Source organism: Nesoenas mayeri, assembly GCF_963082525.1.
Source record: "Nesoenas mayeri genome assembly, chromosome: 3".
In the NCBI taxonomy this organism is placed as follows: Eukaryota; Metazoa; Chordata; class Aves; order Columbiformes; family Columbidae; genus Nesoenas; species Nesoenas mayeri.
This window is the reverse complement of record NC_137544.1, coordinates 110649487-110666135: the sequence shown is the minus strand read 5'-3', so window position 1 is coordinate 110666135 and position 16649 is coordinate 110649487. Positions and strand designations below refer to the sequence as shown.

Genomic DNA, 16649 nt, shown 5'->3' with positions numbered 1-16649 from the left:
ACTACCATTTCTTTGAAGCAAGGGTTTTCCAGCTATTTCTCAGTGCATATTAGACCTGTAGAACACTTCCAGTTGTGATTGTACAGATCTTTCCTGTTCCCTTGGAATAAAAATTGAGACAGCTACAGGAGCAGTTTGTAGGAAAATATTCTGTTAGAGAAGTATTTAATGGTTATTTAGCAATTAAAAAGAAGAGGGAAAATGAGCCAGCTAGTTTAGTGTGTATTACTGGTAAATTTTCAATGGACTTGCCACCTCATGTGTGAATTTCATCTAGGTGTAGAGTTAAACAGGGGTTTGGCCTTTGGGTTTTATTCTGAGCTTTGATGCTAAATTCAGTAAAGGAAGAAGCTTCTCCATGTTTATTTTTTTGCCCTCATATGTTATCTGAGGTAAGCATGTACTCTTGCCCAAAGTATAAAGTCCGGGGTTTTTACAGAAGTGCATTTTGGGCAAAAGAACTTTAGTTCCCATTGTAAACTCAGAAGAGAAAGAAAAGCACTTGATTTGGAGCAGGAGCCTAATTTGGGTGTTCTGAATTGTGCTTTGGCAAACTCAGTGTGCTCAGCATTGCCTGTTGGGGAACTCCTCTTTATATGTTTGAATGTTTTGAGTCTTGTGTGAGAATACCACTTAACATACTTCTAAAGAATATACGGTTGCTTTAATTTAGTAGGTTTTGGTTTAAATCCAAAGATTTCTAAATTATACTGACCTCTTTGGTGGAAAAACGGTATTAAGAGTAACTAGTAATTTTCTCTCTATGCCAGGGAAAGCCATGAAGAAATGGGTTGAATCGATCACAAAGATAATAAACAGGAAAAAGCAGGCACAAGCCATTGGGCCAAGTCACAACATTACTTTTGAGAGCCCACCTCCGGCAATTGAATGGCACATAAGCAAACCAGGACACACAGAGACTTTTGACTTGCTCACTTTGCATCCAATAGAAATTGCTCGGCAGCTCACTTTACTTGAGTCAGATTTTTACAGGTAACTTTCTTCCATTGAAAAACACATGACACAAACAAAAATATTCTCCAGCATGAAATTGTTTCTGCGGGCACCTGCTGTGAACCCCCACGGTAGGTCAAGGGACTTTACCAATGCTGTATACTAATTGCTATTAAAAAAAAAAAAAAAATCTGAAAAACAGTATTTGTCTTATTCTGTCCAACTTAATGTGCAGTAAACGTGATTGATGCATACTGTTAACTGCATTGTTCTGCAGGTTTCTCTTCATGTTTTCTGAGTAGATCAACTTTTGAGAAGTACAAACATTAATTAAATCAGTTTTCTTCATATCCTAGTTTGTGAAGCAAATTATGGACCATATCAGATCACACCAGCTGTCTGTGAGAGGTTCTCCAGGCATTGGAAGCTCACATGTTATGGTGAATGAGATGTAGACTTCATTCTTCATTTAGATGGACTGAGACAGTTAATACTTACATAAATTAAGAAATATTTAAACACTGAACAAGAAGCATAGAAATAACAGTCACTTAGTCATGTTGGGATCCTAGCATTATAAAAGAGAAGTGATACCTTAAGAGTTTATTTCCAGTGAATTTGGAATTAATATTTGGAAATAAAGAGTTTTGGGAAAATAATATCTTCTTTCATGCTTTTAGTTATATTTTTGATGCATCTACTTTTCTAGAGCTGTGCAGCCATCTGAACTAGTTGGAAGTGTGTGGACAAAGGAAGATAAAGAAATTAATTCTCCCAACCTTCTCAAAATGATAAGGCATACAACTAACCTCACTTTGTGGTTTGAAAAGTAAGTGACTTTCCTGAATCTGCACCTACTCCATTTCTAGACATTTACAGTCCATTCAGAAGTATACTGTGTAAAATTCTGTTGTGGGAGAATTCCAGTTTTAAGTTATAATTAGATGCTACAGCTGGTCCTTGCAGTAATTTTACCAGCTTTTTTATTCTCAGAATATTTTCAAATATTTTTTCTCTAAATGTTTTCAAAACTTTGATAAATTTTGCATATTTGTTTTTGCTACAACTTAATATTTGAATTTGGAAAACTTGTCAATGCTTTAATATAAAATCAAATTTTCTTGTCTATTTAGATGCATTGTAGAAACAGAAAACCTAGAGGAAAGAGTAATTGTAGTGAGCCGGATAATTGAGATCCTGCAAGTTTTTCAAGAGCTAAACAACTTTAATGGTGTCCTTGAGATTGTCAGTGCTATGAACTCTGCAGCAGTGTATAGGTTGGATCACACATTTGAGGTACAGTGAAATGTTTTCAGTTTTCGTTATGGAAGTGTAATGCAGTGCACCTTATCTACACTAAAAGGCTGTCTTTTCAGTAGATGTGTCTTTCAAAGAATCAGCAAGGAAAGTAAATCCCCCAACAAATGAATCAGTCGGGGTGGATAATAGAGAGGGTTTTTCTCTTGGTTTCAGAAGCAAGAAATCAATCCTCACTTAAGCAGAAAAAGGCAGCAAGATCCTGAGGTGGTGGTACACTGTCCTCATGGTCACTGACTTAAATATTAGTGGGAGAGCTTTACTCTCAGTATTGTTTCTGGGGTACACCTTTACCTGTCTTTCCAAACAACCTACTTTATCTCTCTTTTTAGCAAATTCCAAGTCGCCAGAAGAAGATTTTAGAAGAAGCTTATGAGCTAAGTGAGGATCATTACAAGAAATACTTGGCAAAGCTCAGGTCCATAAATCCCCCTTGTGTGCCTTTTTTTGGTAAGTACATTTGGTTTGAGTGAGCTGTATCATGCATAAAAGTTTGGAAAATATTGAGCTACGGCACTAAACAGAGCATGAACAATAGTGAGAAACCAGTTTCAATAGGACAGTTGGGTTTGAATTTCAGGTGCCCAGATATTAATTGTATATATGTGAAAGAAAAATTTAAGTGATTAATTGCAGTTGTTATTTGCAGTAAAAATAAATCTGTGATTTCTTGTTTACATATTTACTCATTTTTATTTTGAATGTGGTTTAAACTGTGTTATGACCATAAATGCCTTAAATGGAGCTTAGCTGGAGTCTCTAATGGAGTAGAGCTGAATTGAGGCAGAACAGTTGAGAAAAAGAGTTCAGTGTACTCTTGTCTTGCAAAATGCTGATAGTGTTCAATTGTGTGAGCTTCATGAGCAATAGAAAGATGCATAGAGTTTGAGATTTTGATGCGAAAAAGGTACCTTTCTGGAAAATGCATATTAAAATGTTTAAATTGTTCCCCATCCACACCTATTTTTCTTCAGTCTTCACCAGCATTAGATGTGATTATTTTATTGAGCCTAAGAAAGACTTTTTCTAAATAATTATAGAGTACATAAATTAAATTCTTTAAGAATTCTTTATATTCCAGTCATGTGACTTCTTCCTTGTTTTGTACTATATATTAAGAACCTCTTCTTTGTGCTCTTTAGGAATTTACTTAACTAACATTTTGAAAACAGAAGAAGGCAACCCTGAATTTCTAAAGCGACATGGGAAAGAACTTATAAACTTCAGCAAGAGAAGAAAGGTAGCTGAAATAACAGGAGAGATTCAGCAGTACCAGAATCAGCCATATTGTTTGAGAGTGGAATTTGACATCAGGGTAAGTGGCATTATTTCCTTGAGTCCATACACTGAGCTACTTTTGTGGTGATTCTGTCAGCTGATAGACCATAAGGATAGACTGAATTAATGTAGATTCAATAAGGCTGAATCAGAGACAAGCAGAAGGCCTGTCATAAAATCTCTCTCAAGTCTCAGTGTAAGGAAGGGCAGAAAACTCAGTACTTGCAATTTGATGGGTTTTGGTTTGTTTTCCCCAGTTCTTGGGATGTTGGTAGATAAATCATCTTACTGATCAGTGTTAAACGGGAATAGAAACTACCAGATTCTCCATGTCCTTCACTGAGTTGTGTTTGTTTGTCCAGTGAGCCCAACTGTCTTTTTCCTCCTTTGTTACACTGCCTTTCTTTCCAGGTTTACCTGATAGCACTGCATTTACATCATGTGTTGACAGCAATGATGCTCATATTTTTCTTTCTCCTGGCATTTGTTCTCCTTGCTCTCTGGCATTTTCTAGGCAGCCCTTTCTCTGTTTTCCTTCTTTTTTTTCTTTTTTTTTTTTTTTTAAATATCTTTTGAGCTATATGCTTTTAGAGAGTCATAGGAGATTCTGCAAGATTTTCTTTTGTTATTTGTTCTCGGAGTTTGGCAGAACGCCTTGTGAAAGCAGTCTTCCTTGCATCAGTGTAAAGATGGACTACATAAAGCTTCTTCTGAGGGTGTTTGAATTAACCTGGTCTGGTTTTTGCACTTCAGGAAGTATTTAGGATACTGGCATCATTGGTTTTTGGGCCAAGCATAGCAGTAGCAATGCCCAGCCAAGGGCTGGCAACAAACAGATTTAATAACCTAAAAATCTATATTTACTTCTGACTCCAGCATTTTCTCTCTTCTCTGGAACAGCTGGAATAATTTCTGTAGTAGAAATGAACACTGCTAAGCTACTAAGAAACTTTGTTGACAAGTTTTCTGCATTCTTGTATTTCAGAGATTTTTTGAAAACCTGAATCCAATGGGAAACAGCATGGAGACAGAATTTACAGATTATCTGTTCAACAAGTCACTAGAGATAGAGCCACGAAATGTCAAGCCTCCACCAAGATTTGTTAGTATTCAATGTTTTTATTTTTCAAAACATGCTTACATTTGTTTTTCACAGATAGCAGAAGTAATTTTATATCTCTAACTTCATAAATACAAAGCTACATTTAGGTGATCTTATAACTTTTTGATTTTGTTTGATATTATCTGTTGTCATTTCAGCCCAAAAAATACAGCTATCCTCTCAAGTCCCCAGGTGTTCGTCCCTCTAATCCAAGGCCAGGTACAATGAGACATCCTACACCCCTGCAACAAGAGCCAAGGAAAATTAGTTACAGCCGTATCCCAGAGAGCGAGACTGAAACTACAGCATCTGCACCAAACTCTCCCCGAACGCCTCTGACCCCTCCCCCTGCTTCCGCCACGTCAAGTACTACAGATGCCTGCAGTGTGTTTGACTCGGATCCTTCAAGTCCTTTTCATGCAAGTAGGTGTTAATAGACAGTCTACCAAGAATGTGCATATTAGATTTTGTGGTGTTAAAGAGGTGAAATCATGTTTGGTTTTCTAAGGTGACTATAGAAATAGTTGCATTTGTCTCCTTGTGGCAACAAAAACTTTATAAGTTTTATTCCTTCTCTTTTGATAATTTTTTATCATAGAGGGAGAAACTGCACGGAATTAGGTGTGTTACAGAGAGTCTTTGGAGAAACATCGAAACAGAAGGCAGAGATATCCCTACTGCTCATGTGTCCCAAACAAACATTTATGGGATTTGCAGCCATATGGTGGATATATCAGTGCCATCTTTCTGATGGTGAACGATGAGAATAAAAAAGAATGTTTTGTGGGTGCCTCATTCTGCTGTCTGCCATTCCGAATTGGTTTCAGTGCACATGCATGATTTTCTCATGGAACTTAAAATCAATGTTTCCCTGCTTTAAATCCATCAGGACCCATCCACACCTATTTTTCTTCAGTCTTCACCAGCATACAAGGAAACTCATATTTTATGGTGTGCTTTTAGGAGTTTATAGTGCACATAGCCTGCTTTCATGTATCAGGGCTTTCAAAGGAAATACAAAGTTAGTCCTGTGTTCAGCTGGTTGCCATAAGGAGGTGAAATGACATGCTAAAAGCAGAAGTTGCTTAGCAGAGCAGTGACATTGCTGAGTGTCCAAGCCAGGTCTCTGTAAGAGAATACCTTCAGAAGAAGGTATTTCTTCATTGGTGGATTGGCCCATAGACTGCAGGTTCAGGATATTGTTTTAGTGCAGTTGTGATACAAGAACAACTTTGTATTGTGGTTTTTTTCTCAGGGATTACTTAATACGTGGGAACTGATATCCACAGAGATGATTGCAGCTCAGAAAAGCAGCAACTGCAAGTTAGAGGGTTGTTTTGTTGTCTTTCTTTAACACCTCCATGATTCATGCTTCTTTTTATGCACAATTACTTTATTTATGACAGCTTTACTGGCAGCAATAAAGGAAATACACTGAATCAAACAAAAGTTCATCATTGTCGGGTTTTTTTGTTCATGTCCACCAGGATCTGCTTCTGTGTCATCCATAAACTTCACTAAAAATTCGGATGAAACTCATGTCCCCCCTCCAGTTCCTCCACGAAGACGACCAGAATCTGCCCCAGCTGAATCCTCCCCATCAAAAGTAAGTAAGGCGAAAAGAGGGCATTTTTTCTGGGAGCAGCAGGCAAGGTATGGTAAAAAAGTAACTTGTAGAGATAGTACGTGTATTTTTGAAGCAGCATATGTGAAAGAGTAAAGAGCCATGTATTTCAAGCCATCACATCTCTGTCTTATTATGTCCTGATCCCAAACAAATGAAAATTAACAGATGTGACCTAAATTTAGGGTTAGAAATGTCTCTCGTCTACCGATCCACTATGCTCAGGCCCTCGCATTGCAGGCTTCAGGCAGATGTTTCCATCTGTGATAACTGTCCCAGCGTATCATTTTTGGGGTGTATGAGTGAGGGTAAAGAACCGAAGAGTAGTCATAAAGGAAAGTGATATACACAGCTCAGTCCTCCAGATTCATTCGCTTATTTGACTCTGATGCTGTAGTGCTCAGCGCTATCTTTCCCTTCTTGATTACCTGTTCTGCCTGCCTGCTTGAGCCATTACTACATTTTCCTTTTGCATTTGTCTGGCATTTGGGATCTGACCCAGCCTTTGTTGCAGACAGTGTCACGTGTCTCTTTCAGTGGGAGTTGGTTTGTGACTTCAGAGAATTGGGTGTATTTGAAAATGCCACTCAAAATTACTTCAGAGCTTGTATGTCTTTGAAGAGGGCTAGTATATGGCTCTTCAGCAAGTTGTTTTCACGCTACAGGTGACTGTGCTGTCAGCCAGCAGAGTTTAACATGTCTATTCCTACCAAAATGTAATTGTAAATATTACATACATGATAGGGTGTTGAAGATCAATTACCCTGTCACTGTGGTCTGCAGCTTGGGAACTGTTCAATAATTGTGACTGCTTAGTTCCATCTTCTGAGCATAGTTTTCCCCCCTCGCCTCTGGCCCTGTTCAGCACCATCTACATTTCCCTTTTCCTCATTCTCTTCGAGAAATATCTCGTGTTATAACCCACCCCAAGTGCTTGTTACTGGTGAGGTGGTGGAAGATATCCAGACCTACCCAGCAAGCAGACCTAGAACTAGCATGGAAATTGTTGCTTTGGCCATTCTTTGCCTTGCCTTTGTCCCTCTCTGTGCATCTTCATTCCTTCCGTCTTTGGCTGTTAACTCATGTATTGATGTACTCCTGCTTTCCACCTGCACATCCAGTCTCTGTCTTTTCTGTCTGCATCACTCTGAGAAGCATGTTTTTGAGGTGTTGCTACTCCAGTTTGCTTCCTTCCTTCCCATCTTCATTCTGCGCCTGCTTGCTGTCCCTCTTCTTTTACTGGATGAGAGCAATCTGCAGGGCAGGAGCTCTGCTTCCATTTCACAGCAAGGTTCTTTACTGCCACTCTAAAATTCTATTGAATGAAATGTTTGTTTACCTCAGATTACTTCTGTGCACCTGGACAGCCCACCAGCCATCCCTCCTAGGCAACCAACCTCTAAAGTGTATTCACCAAGGTACTCAGTGCCTGACCGGACCTGCATCTCTGACCCCCCTGAAAGTCCTCCTGTGTTACCACCACGAGAACCTGTGCGAACTCCAGATGTTTTCTCTAGCTCACCACTACACCTCCAGCCTCCACCACTGGGGAGAAAAAGCGAACTTGGTAACACCTTTTTCCCAAACAGTCCGTCTCCGTTTACTCCCCCTCCTCCTCAAATACCTTCACCACACGTAGCACGGAAGCATCTTCCATCACCACCTCTGATACCACAAGATGTGGACCTCCATTCTGTTGCTGGACCACCTGTTCCTCCACGACAAAGCACTTCACAACATATCCCAAAGCTTCCTCCAAAAACTTACAAAAGGGAGCACACACACCCATCAATGCATCGAGACGGACCACCATTGCTGGAGAATGCCCACTCCTCCTGAACTGTCTCTTGTATTGGGAGTTGCGTTTTCCTGGTGCTGCATCTGTTGCTGGCAATGGATGCACTGAACCTGGTGGTGCCAAGGAGTTGTGATGTGTATGCCAAACACTAAAAACTCTCCAATAGATTGGAAAATGCAGTGTACAGAAACGGAATTGCAAAAACAGACGTTCTGTTGGAAACACTGGTTAACTTTCTATTCTTGTTCTAGTATGCAGGACATTGTTCTAAAGTAATTAGACAACTGATTGTACCAGAAAATAGACTTGAGGGACTACTTTGGACAGTTAGCAGAGACTGTATTTGTGTAATGATCAATAATGTCCAGTACAGGAAGGAAAACAGTCTTGTATCCATCAGTTCCATACAGTGGCACAGTTTTTGGAATGAAAACATTATGCACTTTTTTTAAATCTCGAACAGGGAACTTTGTATCCTTCTTAATTTTCCTTTGCTTTACTCCCTGCTTTAAAATACCTTCCTAAAATTATGAGAAGGACTGTGAGGAAGATCTGTGGTACCTAACCAAGCTAGAATTAAGGCAAAGCACTGTATTGTGGTCCTGTTTACAAGTTGTTACAATGAGTAGCGGGGGGGTACCAAGGCTTCACCAAAGAGGTACTTTATTATTATTTTCTGAAATATTATGGTGCCAGTTCAAAAATAAATTTTTGCCAGGAAGCATGATGTCTAATTATTGTTTTCTTTAGATAGAGCAGATGAAAGTCTTACATCATTAAGATTACAGCAATTCTTTTTTTAAAAAGCAGCACTATCATCTGAAGACTGTTAATCTCTGCTAGGTTATGTCACGTTCTTTTTAAGGTTTACTGATAATCCATTTCATGGCTAGTAGCTATTTTTCAGTCATGCCATGAAAACAGTCACTTGTGAAAAGGAGCACTCACTGGTCAACTTCCATAATTATTGTCATGTTTTACTAACAGTAGATTAATCAGCATACATAGAATTGCCTCGCAGTTGCAAAAATCATGTGTATATAGTGAATGTTGCATAAATATACTTGCAGATTGTTTTTAATTTAATTGAAATAAAGATACAGATATGTTTGGCTGACATATGCTAAATTATTATATGGACAAATGTACAACTCAGTTTTTCAGTTAAGTACTGAAGGAGATAAAAGCACATATTGTGGTACATATTCTTCCTAGTATGTATTTTAGTAATAAGAGTCTAAAGAGAAGTTTGGTTTGGTATGTGTTACAAAGTAATAATTTATTAATATTTGAGAAGCTGGGTTACTCCCAAATTGAATTATTATATGGTATAAAAAACTTCTCACACCTCCTGTATGACACTTGTTAGAAAAATTCAAACTTATTAATCTTTACAGTAGCTTTCTATGTCCAAAATACACATGACAGAACATGTACTGGTGTAAGTATCATGACATGGTTTATTCATAGACCTGCGTACTACTCTTCAACTCTAGATGATGACAGTAATACTTGGCAGTTATTGAAGAAATGAAGCTCTGTGATCTCCACTACACTATGTATGTGAAGTGTAAAGTATCTCATCTTCAGTTAACATGGCTCATGGGTCAAAGTCTACCACATTTTCCCTTTGGAAGAAGAATATGTTTCAGCATCTTGGAAAGCTCTGTCATAAGAGATGATGTTAGTTGAATGATGATGGATATCACCTGGTTTTTTTTAATGCTTTCTGCAATGAAGTTTGTCAGTGACCCTTCATCCTTTAGTGTGGTCATTAGATTTCAGAAAGTGTTCTGGTTTCATCAACAAGAATGACAATTTTCGTCACAGTCAAATGTTGGAATTTGTCAGTTGCTTATCTTTTTGATGTCTTTGCAATGTTGTTTTGAAATATTTTCCTGGCAAAAGAAGCAAGAGTGAAGATCTCTAAACCTTGTTTCAGCGGAGAATATGATGTGGGAGCTTTGTAAAAACCCTCGAGCTACAGGAGGCATGGTTTAGATTATCAGGTCTTTGGATATTAATACCACGATGGGCATGCTGTTGGCAATGTCATCCAAATTATTTGCTCATTGGTGGATTACCAGGGAAAACTCCTTGAATTTAGACTTGGTGTGTCTTCTGTATACTCTTGTCTGTGCTATTTGGCAGCCAAGACAGGCCATGCAGAAGGAATGATCCAGTGGTTAAGTTGCTCAGCCAGAAGGAGAGATCTCACATGGGTCGCGCTAATCAACAAGTTTCTTGAATTGTCAGTAGGTCTGTTTCCCTTTCTGAAATGGGGAAAGCTGTTTTGCATCTTTGTGGATGAGGATAAAAGTCCTTTACTGGTGAGGCACTTGGAAAATAGGTGATAATGGTCACCATGCAAGAACATAACCTGAACGTGCTTTGGAGCCTAGCAGAATGGTTCAGTCGGACAGCGCACAAATCATGGTGTTGACTCAGCTGCAAACAGGGAAGACAGGGTGAAAATCAAACCTGTTGCGTTTAGAATAGGAGTTTTGACTACAACTGCTAAGCCACTGGCTGGTCAAAGGACAACTTTGTTTACATTAAAAATTATTAATCTGGAATTACTTCTTATTTTGACCATGTTTACATTTGTTATAATATTTTTCACATAGAAAGTCTCCTTGGTAAAATGACCCTGGATGGTCTGGTGTGTCCTGGGATGATGATGTGGCCAGGACAACGAAACATGCTAGTGTGGAGGTTAGGTGAATTGTTGTATTACTCTGGAGTGCTGATGTATGGCTGAAAGTCATACTAAACAACCGCAGACTCTGTAGGCAGGATTATAGAGGTCAGCAGAACTTAATACGTGTAGTACTTAATAGCTGTTTCAGTTTAAGGTTTCTACTTTATGTATAGTCTAGTGCAACAGTGAAGTATAACCTGGGTTGGTTAATTTTCTTCCAGACTGTTGTGGTTGTCTATTAGCTCAGAAAAGCCCCCATGGAATTTCTAAGTGCTGGGATCCCCAAGTGCAAGGTCCTGCACTTGAATCAGGACAAACCCTGCATCAATACAGGCTGCCGAATGAAGGGATTGAGAGCAGCAGAGAAGGACTCGGGGGTACTGGTGGATGAAAAATTGGACATGAACCAGCAATGTGCGCTTGCAGCCCAGAAGGCAAATCTTGTCTTGGGCCGCATCAAAAGGAGCATGGCCAGCAGGTAGAGGGAGGTGATTCTGCCCCTCTGCTCTGCTCTGGTGAGACCCCACCCAGAGTCCTGTGTCCAGCTCTGCAGTCCTCAGTACATGAAAGACACCGACCTGTTGGAGAGGGGCCAGAGGAGGACACCAAAATGATCAGAGGGCTGGAACAGCTTAGCTGTGAGGACAGGCTGAGAGAGTTGGGGTTGTTCAGCCTGAAGAAGACTCCGGGTAGACATTATTGTGGCCTTTCAGTATTTAAAAGGGGTCTGCAAGAAAGATAGAGACAGACTTCTTAGTAGGACTTGGAGTGATAGGACAGGGAGTAATGGTGTTAAACTAAAGGAGAGGAGATTTAGACTAGATACAAGGAAGACACTTGAGGGTGGTGAAACACTGGTGCAAGTTGCCCAGTGAGGTGGTAGATGCCCCATTTGTGGGGACATTCAAGGCCAGGCTGGATGGGACTCTGAGCAACCTGATCTGGGTGAAGATGTCCCTGCTCATGGCAGAGGGGTTGAACTAGATGAGCTTTGAGGGTCACTTCCAACCCAGACCATTCTATGATTTTGCAAGTCGTGTGCATTTGCTCCTGTTGAGTGTGCTGTATGGGAAATCAGGTATTGTGCTGCCTGGTGACCTCAACATGCTGTTGTCATGACATTCTGCAGCTCAGGCAGATTTTCTGTAACTATCTGCTGATGAAGAATATTATCCTGCTGCGGGTTCGATACTGTGGAAGCATTTGAGTGCTCCATCCTGAAGAAGCCATCTCCAGTGTGGGCTAACCTTTTTCTCTAATATGCCCCTCTCTTAAATCAGGGAGGGACAGGTCTGTCTTGGTAAGAGTATGTTTATGCTGATGCACTGGATTTAGATCCTTAAAGATTTAGATTGGCAACTTTGTGGGACGTTTAATTATTTTTCTTTTGTGTGTATTTTAAATTAGACTTTCTGTTTAATTGGGTCTGATTAAAGTTTGGTGTTGTCACTGTAGGTGCCACTGTTGAAGGCAGCAAGTTATTGTGCTTCAGGGAGGTTTATTTTGTTACATACTTGGAAGTTTCTTTTCAGCCTGAAAAGGTGCTAGAACAAATTTTCATCACAGCAGGCTGTGTGGCAACACCAGTGCATTATAATAAGCATCAGTTCCTTTCTTTGTGGCTGTTGTCTCGGCCTAAAGTGGCATTTTACAGAGGCAGCCACTACTACTGGTATTTCTAGCATTGCTGCAATTTCAGCTCAGCTAGAAAGAGCCCCTCATTTGTTAACGTTTGTCTTACAGGTTGTATGAAAGTTAAACAAAATGTTTCTTAATGCAGTATGCAAAAGTTTCTTCTTGACTTTCTCCTTGCCTTCTTTCCCAGCCATCAAGGAGGGACTTGTTCCAAAGGGCTGCTTTAAGATGATGTTAAGAAATTTATAACTTCTTATGGGTTGCCCTGCCCCACCCCAAAAACCCACTCTTAGTCGTTGAATTATAATTCGAAAACCAAGATTATTAATGGGCTGAAGCCTTTTTTTTTAAATTATTCATTAAAGAGAGAAACCTGTGGCCCAGTATAGTTGTAAAACCAAAAGCATTTTAAACTTATATTGTAAATGCCATGCCTTATTTTCCATTTAAAAAACACCCTTAAGTGCATTTTTCTGTCAACTTTGAGCAAATTTCCCTTTTGCCTTCAGTGAAAATTAGTGCACTAAGTAGCCAACTGCTGCAGCATTATAAAGCAAACAAAGTACAAAAATAAGTCGCTTTTTTAACTTCCTAGCCAGCAAATGTGAAATTCTGTATCAAGTGGCTGAAAAATTGAAAAGGAAAAATAAATTAAAACACCATATGTCAGGTGCATGACAATTTTAGTAGCTGCCAAACATGCCTTTTATAGAAGAATATAATACCTTTAAAAAGAAGGGTAGATGATCAGGGTCCACATTGCTGGAATTGCTTTGGACAAATTTATTCAAATCTACTTTGGAATAAGCCTTTTTTTGGCTTGTGAAAAAAACCAAATTTTAGGTTCCAGTAAGTTTCTTCCACTATGTGTGTACATTTGCCTCTGCTTGGTGGCATGATTACTTGCCAGAATCAGTAAATGCTAAAAGCTATGTCAGTTCAGTTGTTTTTTTTTAAAAAAAAAAAACCAAACAAAACAAACAAACAAACAAAAAAAAAAACCAGGGAAAGAGAAGTGGTAAACAGGGTAAACTTTAGCTGGTACATCTGATGACTGGTGTATGGAGCTGTCTACAGATCATCTTTGTATGCTGTGTCTGCAGTGATAATCAGATTGCATTTAAGAGAAAGTGTAAGAGTAGCTGTTACCTTTTGCCATTAAAAGATATGTCCTAAAAATATTAAGAAAAAAAAAAATAAAAAAAGCCTTGTGTATCCCAGAAGTTTATACTTTGAATTTGTAAGGTATACTGGAAGTCCTTGTAGTTTGAGGCTGGTTACCTTAAGCTTAAGTACTGTTTGCTTTACATTAACGACAAACAGGAGTCTGCTACAGATGTCTGTTTTACTCAGGATAGTAAAATACTAAAAGACAAACTAGCTTTGAGCAACTACATGAAGACAGGTAAGCAAGGTGTATGTACAGTAGGGGACACAAAATGGCCCTGCAACTGTGTTGTTCTCTTGCACAAGTTTATTAATTGGAGGTGTTACTCCAGCTCTGCAGCTTTCTATCACAACCTAATGCATCAAAGGATCTGCAGTCTATGGGTAAATACTGTCTCTTGAATTTTACTGTATGAATTTTTTGGGTAGGTAATTTCATATAAGAGCCTACATCTCATTGAATCAGGTTGCAGTAAATGAAGGGACATTGTATTTAGTATCTGTTATCTGGCAATAGGCAAAACATCTGCTTTCAAATAAGAGAAAACAAATGAAAACTACTCGCAAGTAGAAACTGCTTAATATTGACGGTAGCCTGCTCCATTGAATCCACCCTACAAAACAAAAGTGGCCAAAGACAGTATTACACATGCCCCAGCTCCAATCCTGTTCAGGCATAAGCAAGGGACCCAAACAACTTTGTGCAGTGTTTGGAAAAAGCAACTGGATTCCTTGGAAACTGTTGAAGTAGTTCTTGCACTTACTGAAGAATATTTGTTCTTGTACATTACTTGTACTGAGGTGAAAATATTCTTAAGAACTTGTGGAGGAAGCCAGGATACATTGCAACTCTTGGGGAAAAAAGTAGGAGAAAGTGCCTGTGTTATATAAATTTAGTAGACTTAGGGCTGTACCAGCAGGATCTTGACCAGAAGCCTAGAGAGCGAGTCAGCTGAGTGCTGGGTGAGAGTCTTAGAACCAGGTGTATGGAAAGTCTTTTCACATGACTCTGTGTACAGAGGATCAGTATTTTATAAGTAATGTTGCCTCAGAAACATATGTTTCTTCTTTTATTAGGTGCAGGCTTATGGTTGATTGAGTGCAAAAGAGGCAACGGTGTTATTTAAAAGCAACATTTATTTGGCGCAGAAGAAAAATAATCTAGAGCACACACATACACTAAAGGTGAAATTCGATAGGATCCTGCAAGAGTTGTGTTTCTCTGTGGTGCTGAGCATCGTTCATTCATTTTACTTACATTTGCAGATTTTGAGCAGGTACAAGGACATCTCAAATGATAAGTATAGGCTCGGAAGCAATAACTCATACAGAATCAGAAAGAAATAACCATCAATTCCGACTATGCCTTAAATCACTAAAACAGAAGCTAAAATCCACACGCATTTTACAAGCAAAGGTCTGCCACTTTAGAAGGATTTCCTCATCCAGGAGATGTTAGCAGGTAGGTTTTCCCTTTTGTCCTGTTTCTGTCCTGGCATCTGCCTGGCAAGCATGGGGACTAAGTTTGTTCTCTGAAGGACAGAAGTGTTATATATGAGACCAAAGACAAGAGCATCAGAGCCCTTGGCAGCATCAGTCCATTACAGTGGAAACATGTCCATATTAAATATAATTCTGGTTCCACAGACAATCAAATAGGTCTGTCTATGGGCAATTCCTTTGCAGAACAAACAGGCTTTGCTTGATGCTTCAGTTACAAGTCTCTGTCTCTTCTTATGTATTTCTATCCTGGCCCTGTGCTGTCTGACTTAAAGCTGCAGAGTCCTAGGAAGTGTCTTTGTGATGCAGTGGCTGGTTGGTGTAGAGCAGCCCTGACTGGGGAGAGCCAGGGCATTTGTAACAACGTCAGGGAGAGAGAAAGAAATGGAAAGCTTTTTGTCATTAAAGACCTTCTATTAAAAAAAAAAATCTTCCCCAGAATAGTTTCTAAGACAGGGGGGTGGAGGGGGAGGCAGCGGTTCGGATGATATAGTTTTTCCTTCTTGTAAGGAAGAGAAGTGCATTTTGGGGAACTATTTTGGGTCCAGTAAAACCTATGGGGCCAGCGACAGCTAAAATATTTTAATCTCTGGTCTTTTGCTTGGTCACTTTTTTGAACTGTTGGGAAAACTTTGAAATAAAGGACAGGTGTCTTGGGTGGATAACCGTTTTCACACACACCTCTTTGTTAACAACAAAGGAGGAGGAAAAGCAGATGGTAGGTGCAGGTCAGTTGACACTGCGAGAGAGCCGTAGGTCCTGTGTCTGCAGCAGGGGTTTGTCACTGCAGCTGAATACACCTGCTCTGTGGCCTCGCTGCACCGCTGCTGCTGCCAGGAGAGCCATGCAGCATGGCGGGTGCTCTTCTCTTGGTACCAGATTGTCGTCCTTTGTGCTGGTGTTGGAGTCCCAACCCTGTAATCTCACAGCCTTGCATATTTCCCCCAAGATGTTGCTGTTGCCCCCCCCCACCCAGAGACAGTTCACAACATCTTCAGGTGAAGCTGTTCTTTATGACAGACCAGTGTCTCAATGCTGTCGAAGTAAGGTGGTAAAACCGCATTTCCTCTAGAAACCGCCCTCAGCATACCCCAGCTTCAAGCTGACACCACAGCCCTGTACCAGTGGTGCTCTTGCTGCTGTCATGTGACATAGATGTCACATGAGTGGGCTGAGTTTCTCTCCATGCTAACTTTTTAACAAAAGCTATAGTCTTCTGCAGAGAACAGCGTTACTGAGGATTTGTCATGTCGAGATGTAAGGAGGGTGGCATGAATGTGTCCTTGTTGTGGGAGGAAGAGTACCAAGGGCATGTGGCTTTCAACATGGGGCACCAATCAAGTTCCCTGCCCTAGTGCCTCAATTTTAGCTGGAAGAGCTGTTCCAAAGCAGGGTGCTGCACATGATGGGGCTTGCAAGGTGGTGTCAGGCCAAAGTGAGATAGCAGAGTATTTCAGGTGTATTACAGACCAGGAGCCAAGACACTCGTTGACTGTGTCAGTGTCCATGGTGGGGACAGCGTGGAGAATAGTCTTTGTCTCTTGTGACAGGCCCTGGGCTCAGCCTGAGTCAC

The 16649-nt window shown here is 40.0% G+C and overlaps 1 protein-coding gene across 3 annotated transcripts in view; it reads left to right on the top strand.

Moving 5' to 3' along the window:
* Nucleotides 1–9380, top strand: part of SOS1 (SOS Ras/Rac guanine nucleotide exchange factor 1) — a 50367-nt gene extending 40987 nt beyond the window's left edge. For 2 of the 3 annotated variants that reach the window (XM_080341994.1, XM_080341992.1), the window contains 9 exons: nt 771–993; nt 1664–1783; nt 2088–2250; nt 2604–2721; nt 3414–3586; nt 4535–4651; nt 4810–5074; nt 6139–6257; nt 7620–9380. In XM_080341994.1, coding sequence (XP_080198120.1) covers nt 771–993; nt 1664–1783; nt 2088–2250; nt 2604–2721; nt 3414–3586; nt 4535–4651; nt 4810–5074; nt 6139–6257; nt 7620–8114 — 1793 coding nt within the window. In that variant the 3' untranslated portion in view covers nt 8115–9380. The remainder of the gene's footprint in view (nt 1–770; nt 994–1663; nt 1784–2087; nt 2251–2603; nt 2722–3413; nt 3587–4534; nt 4652–4809; nt 5075–6138; nt 6258–7619) is intronic. The other variant, XM_080341993.1, reaches the window with a different exon arrangement.
* Nucleotides 9381–16649: the final 7269 nt, after the last annotated feature.